The 9,479-nt window shown below is 39.2% G+C and overlaps 1 protein-coding gene across 1 annotated transcript in view; it reads right to left on the bottom strand.

Moving 5' to 3' along the window:
* THADA (THADA armadillo repeat containing) overlaps positions 1–9,479 on the bottom strand; it is a gene marked incomplete at its 5' end in the record, with an annotated part of 322,555 nt that continues 313,076 nt past the window's right edge. The window contains one exon of the mRNA XM_080813492.1: positions 1–1,092. Within this exon, the coding sequence (XP_080669618.1) occupies positions 700–1,092 (393 nt within the window). The 3' untranslated portion in view covers positions 1–699. The remainder of the gene's footprint in view (positions 1,093–9,479) is intronic.

Raw genomic sequence — 9,479 nt, 5'->3', positions numbered from 1 at the left:
TAGGAAGTGAATAAATCATTTATTCTGGCTTTACCTTCCCTGGGCTTCCTTCTGACAGCCAAGGGTCTATGCTGTTAGTGGGTGGCAAAATCAGGTTTCCTGGCATTAGTTGAAACACTTTTGGTAGGTAGGAGCTCTTTTAATAATTCGGATGGCATGTGCAGGTCACCACAGGGCTCGCACATGTAAATAGCAAAAACAAAACTATTTCTATGCAGTTGATCTAGAATTCTCCCAGTATCCAACATTCGGAACCTACTTCTACCTTAGCTAAAATAGAATAAAATTTGGAATTCTGACCCAGTGGGCTGTTTGCCAACGAATCCGGATCTTCCATCCAATGGAAAAAAGGAGAGAAAAATCATGAGTTACAAACCAGTTCTGTACAGTTCACAGAAAATGCTGGCTATGCCTGGACGTTAGAGGTAATGGAGGAAGACAAAAGTGAATTCAGGTCTGCAGGTGGCCTGCACCTGGGAACAGAGTCAATATTCAATGTGGTAGCCTCACTTCCTACAGTAGCTGCCATAAACTGGGCTGCCCTGAATGGGGGAACTGAAGAAAAATTCATCTGTAGGAAGGGACAGAAGACTAGCTTCACCAAGGGAAGGAAATATTTGTGTTGATGTTCAGTGTGTTCCCTGCAGATGCAGTGGGGAAACCGTCCACCCTTAGCCTACCCCCAAAAGTCTTCTTTCTTCAACAAGCCGTTTCTGTTCTTGCAAGAGTGAACTGATTTGCTTCTGCAGGAGAGTCAGAAGCACCAAGAATGGGTCTGTCTTCCCTTTCCTTTCCTTCCAGAAGGGCCAGCAGCCTCAGGCAAGCCAAAGTCCTTTCCTCCTGAATGCGCAGTCTCGTGAATTCCACTGTCTTCAAAAATTGAGCAGCTGGTGGCAGCTCTCTGAAGAGCCGGGAGAGGAGGTGGCCCTGCTCTGATGCTGTCCTATGAAGATGATGGAGGCTTTCAGGGCTGAGGGGATGGCAGGTGGACTTGGAGAGGAGCCGGAAGAGGTGCTCAGAGAGGTATTTCACAAAGATTAGGGTCTCAGCCCAAAAGTTGACCTCTGCTTTTTCAAACAGGTAGTCTTCCACCTAAATCAAATGACAAAGCCCAGGGTCAGCATTGCAGGGGATGTCGAAAAGCTCCCATCCAGACCAGAGTCCTGCCGGATGTGGAGGAGGTGTGTCCCCTCCCCCTCCCTGGGGAGGGCCCACTCTCGCCTGTCAGCACCCACATACACTTGCCACTGGCAGTCTGGAAGGTCACCTTCTATTTTCATTTGCTGTACTTCTCTACCAGGGAGGAATTTTCTTCCCCAGACTTAACATGACCTTTGATAAAGATGTGTCTGCGGTTCTGAGCCAAGATTTGTGGGGGCCTGCTGTTGAAAAGGGAACCTCAACATGGGTGTGGCCCCTGGACCCAAAGGTGCATCTAGAAACCAGAGGGTGGGGGCGGGGAGGAAGAGAAATCTCAGTGGCAGAACAAAGAGCAAAAAGGATTACAAAATGTGAGACCCTGCTCTCTGAGTATGAAACCAAACTGCTGTAATGCCGGGAGTTTTCAAGGTTATTTTAACACACACAATTTATCTTGTCTCCAAATTTCCCATAAACAGGCTGCTTTTTGAACTCTTGTCTTGCTGGGTATGTCAAAGAGGACCAGCTGAGTCAGACACTGGTGGGTGGAAACAAATTTCAGTTGACAAGATGCTTCTGCTGCTGGTCTTGGTCCTCAGTTTTCCTGTCTGTTGACTGTAAGCAGCAAATACCGTGGTAGGATCCTGATTCTCTGGGAATGTTTCACCTTCCGACTTAACCATGGGGAGCCTGTAGCTCTTCCAGTGCGGACTAATAAGCATTCTCCACTATTAAACCCTCAACTTCCAAGGGGCCTCTTCCTTTTTTTTTTTTTTTCTATTGAGGTATCACTGATATACAATATTATACTAGTCTCAGGTGTACAACATTTGTATCCATTGTGAAATGATCACCACACTTAGTTACCATCTGTCACCCTACGAAGTTAATATAACCTTATTGCCTATAGTTCACATGCTATACATTCATCCCCATGACTTATTCATCTTATAACTGGGAGTCTGTACTTCTTGATATCCCTTACCCATTTCACATGACCTTAACCACCCCCTCCCCTCCAGAAACCACCAAACTGTTCTCTGTGAGTCTGGGTTAGGTTTGGTTTTGCTTGTTTGTTTTTTAGAGTCCATATATTAAGTGAAATCAGGTGCTATTTGTCTTTCTCTGACTTATTTCTCCTTAGTATAATACCATTGAGTTCCATTTGTGTTGTCTCAAATGGTAACAGTCCATTCTTCTTCATGACTGAGTAGTATTCCCATACATATATAACACACACATAATATACACACAATGCATGCATGTGTATACACACATACACACACATATCTTTATGTATTCATCCATTGAAGGACATGTTAAATTGCTTCTGTATCTTGGCTACTGGAAATAAAGCTGCAGTGAACAAAGTGGTACATGTATCTTTTCAAATTAGTGTTTCCCTTTTCTTTGGATAGAGCCCAAGCTATGAAGTTGCTAGATCACTTGTTCTATTTTTAATTTTATGAGGAACCTCCATACTGTTTTCCATAGTGGCTGCACAGATTTACATTCCCACCAACAAGACATGAGAGTTCTTCCTCTACATCCTCACCAACACTTACTTCTTGTCTTTTTAATACTAGACATTCTGACTGGTGTTAGGTGATACCTCATTGTGGCTTTGATTTGCATTTCCCTGATGATTAGTGATGTTGAGCATCTTTCCAGGTGCCTGTTGTCCAAATCTGTATGTCTCCTTTGGGAAAATGTCTATTCAGATCCTCTGCCCATTTAAAAATCAGATTTCTCTGGTGTTATTGAGTTGTATGAGTTCTCTATATTTTTTGGATATTAACCCCTTATTGCATATATGAATCATATGCAAATATTTTCTCCCACTAGGTAGGTTGTTTTCTTTTCTTTTTTTCTTTTTAAAAATTATTTATTTGAGAGAGAGAGCAGAAGCAGAGGGAAGAGACAGAGGGAGAAGCAGCCTCCCCACTGAGCCAGCAGCCCAATGTGGGACTCAATCCCAGGACCCTGGGATCATGACCCAAACCAAAGACAGAGGCCCACCAACTGAGCCACCCACTCACCCTTCAGTAGGTTCTATTTTCATTTTGTTGATGGTTTCCTTCAGTGCACAGAAGCTTTTTAGTTTGATTTAGTCCCAGTTGTTTATTTTTGCTTTGTTTCCCTTACCTTTGGAGTCAGATGCACAAAAACATCACTAGGACTGATGTCAAAGAGTTTACCATCTATGTTTTCTTCTAGAAGTTTTATAGTTTCAGGTCTTACATTCAGGGCTTTAATCCATTTTGAGTTAATTTTTGTAAATGGCGTAAGAAAATGATCTAGGTTCATTCTTTTGCATGTAGCTTTCCAGTTTTCCCAATACCATTTATAGAAGAGACTATCCATTCCTCATTGTATATTCTTGCTTCCTTTGTCAAAAATTAATTGACTATATATATACACGTGGGTTTATTTCTGGGCTCTCTATTCTGTTCCACTGATCTCTATGTCTGTTTTTGTGTCAATGCCATACTGTTTAGATTACTATAGCTTTGTAGTACAGTTTGAAGTCAAGACATTATACCTCTGACTTTGTTCTTCTTTCTCAAGACTGTTTTGGCTGTTTGGGGTCTTTGGTGATTCCCTATAAATTTTAGAATATGTGTTCTAGTTCTGTGAAAAATATCACTGGAATTTTAATAGGATTTGCATTGAATCTATAGACTGCTTTGGGCAGATGGATATTTTAACAATATCAATTCTTCCAACCCAAGAGCAGGGAATATCTTTCCATTTATTTATGTCTTCTTTAATTTCTCTCATCAGTATCTTACGGTTTAATAAGGTCTTTCGCCTCTTTAGTTAAGTATATTCCTAGGGTTTTTAATATTTTCTATTTTTTATGAAACTATAGTTAGGACTGTTTTCTTGATTTCACTTTCTGACAGTTTGTTATTTATGTATAGAAATGCACCAGATTTTTGTACATTGATTTTGTATCCTGCAACTTTATTGCTGAATTCATTTATTTGTTCTAAAAGGTTTTTTGGTAGAGTCTTTAGGGTTTTTTAAATATAGTGTCATATCATCTGCAAACAGTGACAATTTTACTTCTTCCTTTCCAGTTTATATGCCTTTTATTTCTTTTTCTTGCATAATTGCTGTGGCTAGCATTTTCAAGACTCTGTTGCATGAAAGTGGTGAGAGTGGGGATCTTTGCCTTGTTCCTGATCTTAGAGGGAAAGCTTTCAGCTTTTATCCACTGGGGATGTCATATATGGCTTTTATTATGTTAAGATATGTACCTTCTACACCCACTTCGTTAAGGGTTTTGTTTTTACCATAAATGGATGTTGAATTTTGTCAAATGCTTTTCTGCATCTATTGTGATGATCATGATTGTCTTTCATTTTGTTAATACTGTGTATCACATTGACTGATTTGTAGATATTGAACCATCCTTGCATCCCTGGAATAAATCCCACTGGATTATGGTATATGATACTTTTAATGTGTTGTTGAACTCAGTTTGCTAATAGCTTGTTGAGGATTTTGCATCTATGTTCATCAGGGATATTGGCCTATAATTTTCTTTCATTCTTTCTTTTTTGTGTGGTGTCCTTACCTGGTTTTGGTATCAGGGTAGTGCTAGCCTTTTTTTTTTTTTTTTTTAAGATTTTATTTATTTATTTGACAGACAGATATCGCAAGTAGGCAGAGAAGCAGGCAGAGAGAGAGGAGGAAGCAGGCTCCCCGCTGAGCAGAGAGCCCGATGCGGGGCTCAATCCCATGACCCCGAGATCATGACCTGAGCCAAAGGTAGAGGCTTTAACCCACTGAGCCACCCAGGCACCCCAGTGCTAGCCTTATAAATGAATTCGGAAGCATTCCCTCCTCTTCAATTTTTGGAAGAGTTTGGAAGGGTAGGTATTAAATCCTTGAATGTTTTGTAGAATTTACCAGTGAAGCCTTCTGGTCTAGGATTTTTGTTGTGTGTGGGGCTTCCCCCACCCCTTTTATTTTTTATTTATTTTTTCTTTATTGGGAGGTTTTTAATTGACTCCCAGTAACTGGTCTATTCAGATTTTCTATTTCTTTATGAATCGATTACAAGTTTTTAGGAATTTATCCATTCTTTTTTGGTTGTCCAGTTTGTTGGCCTATAATTGCTCATGGTAGTCTCTTTTTTTTTAATCTTTCACAAATTTATTTCTCTCTAAATTCATTACAAATAAGAACTATCTTAGAAATACCTTCCAGTATTTCAGAAAAAATGGATTTGAACAATAGTACTGTAGTAACATTCATCAAACCATTCATTCACTCATTTATTACGCATCCACTGTGAGTATTGGGCAACACAGTGATAAATGAGTAGCCCCTGTCCTCTTAAGGCTCAGTTTAACAGAGGAGAAAATGTAAAGAAATTCCCCTAAAGCCTCAGTTTTATCAACCAGTTTTTAGAATCATAATTTTTTTTTTTTTTTACAAAGGTGTTTCTCCATAACCTTTACACACAAAAAACACACTAATTGCTAGTCAGCTGCATTCATTGACCAAGTAGGTAGGGCTACGGGAGAGCAGTTTTCATACCGCAAGTTGTAACCTTTAAGAGGTCATGAAATCAATATGGATTGCAACCAGTTAAAAATAAAAAGACAATGGTTCAGAAACATCAGCACCATGTGTTAAAAAGTATTATTTAGTGAAATGTTTGTTTCAGAAGTACAGAGTGAGAGGGAAGTGCTTCCTTGTCTTCCTATATACACCTCCCATCCTCCTTCCACCTGCCCCAAGACACAACCTTAGCATAGACATCCAATTCACAGTAGTCTCTTCTGATCTTTGTATTTCTGTGGTATCAGTTGTAACCTCTCCTCTTCATGTCTCATTTTATTTATTTGAGCCCTCTTTTTCTTGGTCAGTCTAGCTAAAGTGTTGTCTATTTTATGTTTCAAAGAACAAGATTTTAATTTCAATGATGTTTTCTATTGTCTTTTTAGTCTCTATTTCATTTATTTCCACTCTGATCTTTATTTTTTCTTTCCTCCTCCTAATTTTGGATTTTGTTTGTTCTTCTTTTTCTGATCCCTTGAGGTAGAAAGTTAGGTTGTTGAGATCTTTCTTTTTTCTTGATAATAGGCATTTATCACTTGAACTTCCCTCTTAGAACTACTTTTTCTGCATCCCATTGATTTTGGTATGTTCTGTTTCTGTTTTCATTTGTTTCTGGGTGTTTAAATTTCTCCTTTGATTTCTTCTATGACCCAATAGTTGTTCAGTAACATATTGCTTAATTTCCATGTATTTTTAGTTTCTCCAGCTTTCTTCTTGTATTTACTGAGACTTGTTTTGTGGCCTAACATGTGTTCTATCCTGGAGAATGTTCCATGTGCACTTGAGAAGAATGTGTATTCTCCTGCTTTGGATGGGATGTTCTGTATATATCTATTAAAATCCATATGGTCTATTGTATTGTGTAAGGTCAACATTCCCTTATTAATTTTGGTTGGATGACCCATCCATTGACGTAAGTGGGATATTAAAGTCCCCTACTATTATTACATTACTCATAATTTCTCCCTTTAAGTCTGTTATTATTTGCTCCTATGTTGGGTGTATAATATTCATAAATGTCATATATTCTTGTTGGATTGACCCTTTTATCAATATGCTGGCCCTCTTTCTCTTTTATTGCAGTTTTTGTTCTAAAGTCTATTTTGTCTGATACGAATATAGCTATACCAGCTTTCTTTTTGTTTCCATTTGCATGGAATGTAATTCTCCATTCCTTCACTTTTGGGCTGCATGTGTCCTTACTTCTGATGTCTCTTGCAGGCAGTATACAGATGTATCTTTCCTTTTTTAAAAAATTAATTTAGCCACTCTATGTCTTTTTTTTTTTAACACTTTTTTTTTTTTTAAGATTTTATTTATTTATTTGACAGAGATCACAAGTAGGCAGAGAGGTAGGCAGAGAGAGAGGGGTAAGCAGGCTCTCTGCTGAGCAGAGAGCCCAATGCAGGGCTCGATCTCAGGACCCTGGGATCATGACCTGAGCTGAAGGCAGATGCTTAACTCACTGAGCCACCCAGGCGCCTCCACTCTATGTCTTTTGATTGGAGAATTAGTCCATTTACATTTAAAGTAATTATTGGTAGGTATCTGCTTATTGCCATTTTGTTAACTATTTGCTGGCTGTTTTGTAGGGCCTGCATGTTCCTTTCTTCTTCTCTTGTGGTTTGATGACTTTCTTTAGTTTTTAGATCCCTTTCTCATTTTCTGTGTTTATAGTAAGCTTTTGCTTTGTGTTTACTGTAAGGTTCACATATGTTATCCTATATCTCTAACAGTCTATTTTAAGTTGATAGCATCTTAAATTTGAACATATCCCAGAACCCAAATTATTACTCCCTTTATTTTTTGTTTTTGATGTCACATTTTACATCTTTTCACACTTCCCTTAATTATTGTAGTTTTAGTACATTTTACTAAATTTTTTCTTTTAACCTTCAAAGTAGCTTTGTAAGTGATTTATCTACTACCTTTATTATACATTTACCTTTTCCAGTGGGATTTTTACTTTCATATGTTTTCTTGTTATTATTTAGTAACATTTCTTTTCTTTCTTTTCTTTCTTCTTCTTTTTTTTTTTTTTTTGGTGGGCAGCAAAGCAAGGTTTATTGACCAATAGCAAAGTGATAGTTACAAAGCTCCCAAGGAAGAAGGGGACCTGAGAGGGTTGCCACTGGAGTTTCTAGGTCTAGGGGTTTTTATGGGCTTGATGGTATGCTGTTTTAATCCAATTAACCCTCCTGTTTGTCATCTAATCAGATTTTTGTCACCTGTCTTATCATATGCAAATGGTGGAGGGTTCCTTCCAGGGTAGTATAAAATCCTTTTAAGGGTGGTTTCCTCTTAGGGCTGGGGGTGGGGTGGGGCTTGTCCCTGTCTGCCTGCTTTCCAGCTATCCTTCATCATTCTCCCTTTGAAGAAGTAACCCTAACTGCTGTTAGGGAAAAAGGGTGACCACCCTTCTATCATAGCTACTTCCTACTGGTCACGGGTGTTGGATGGGGCCGCAGTCAGGGTTCCTCTCATCCCATCTTCATTTGTGCCATTTCTTTTCGACTTAAATGAGTCCTTTAACATTTCTAAACCCAGGTTAGTGGTGATGAGCTCCTTTAGTTTTTGCTTGTCTGGGAAACTTTTTATTTCTCCTTCCTTTCTGAATGATAACCTTGCCAGGTACAGTATTCTTGGTTGGAAGGTTTTGAGTAAGTCATGCCACTCCCTTCTGGCCTGCAAAATTATTGCTGAGAAACCTGCCCATAGCCTTACAGGGTTTCCCCTGCACATAATAATTTTTTTCTTTTCTTTTCTTTTTTTTTTAAGATTTTAATTATTTGACAGAGATCACAAGTAGGCAAAGAGGCAGGCAGAGAGAGAGAGGAAGGGAAGCAGGCTCCCCGCTGAGCAGAGAGCCCGATGCGGGGCTCAATCCCAGGACCCTGAGATCATGACCTGAGCTGAAGGCAGAGGCTTTAACCCACTGAGCCACCCAGGCGCCCCAATTTGTTTTTTTCTTGCCACTTTTAAGATTCTCTCTTTAACTTCTGACATTTTAACTATGATGTGTCTTGGTGTGGATCTCTTTAGGTTCATCTTCTTTGGAATTCTTTGGGCTTCCTTGGGCCTGGATTTGTTTCCTTTTCCAGGCTAGGGAAGTTTTCAGCCATTGTTTCTTCAAATTAGTTTTCTGCCCCTTTCTCTCTTCTCCTCCTGGGACCCCTATGGTGTGAATGTCATTCCACCTGATGCTGTTCCAATAGCTCTCTTAAGCTAACTTCTTTTTATCTTTATTTATTTATTTTTTAAAGATTTTATTTATTTGACAGACAGAGATCACAAGTAGGCAGAGAGGCAGGCAGAGAGAGAGGAAGGGAAGCAGGCTACCTGCTGAGCAGAGAGCCTGATGTGGGGCTCGATCCCAGGACCCTGGGATCATGACCTGAGCCGAAGGCAGAGGCTTTAACCCACTGAGCCACCCAGGGTCCCCTAACTTCTTTTTAAAATTTGCTTTTCTTTTTGCTGCTCTGTTTGGATGAGCTCCATTGCTTTGTCTTCCAGCTCACTGAGCCATTCTTCTGTTTCATCCAGTCTTCTGTTGAGCCCTTCTAATGTTTCTCAGGTCAGTTATTGTATTTTTTGGCTCTGTGCCTTCTATTTGGTATTTATGTATATTTTCTCTTTGTTGCAGTTCTCACTGTGTCCATCCTTTCTTTTCCCAAGTTCAGTGAGCTTTTTTTTTTTTTTTTTTAAAGATTTTATTTATTTATTTGAGAAAGAGGGAGAGCACAAAGGGAGAGTGAGAGGGCAAA

Source organism: Martes martes (assembly GCF_963455335.1).
Source record: "Martes martes genome assembly, chromosome: 9".
In the NCBI taxonomy this organism is placed as follows: domain Eukaryota; kingdom Metazoa; phylum Chordata; class Mammalia; order Carnivora; family Mustelidae; genus Martes; species Martes martes.
This window is presented reverse-complemented; position numbering and strand designations above follow the sequence as displayed.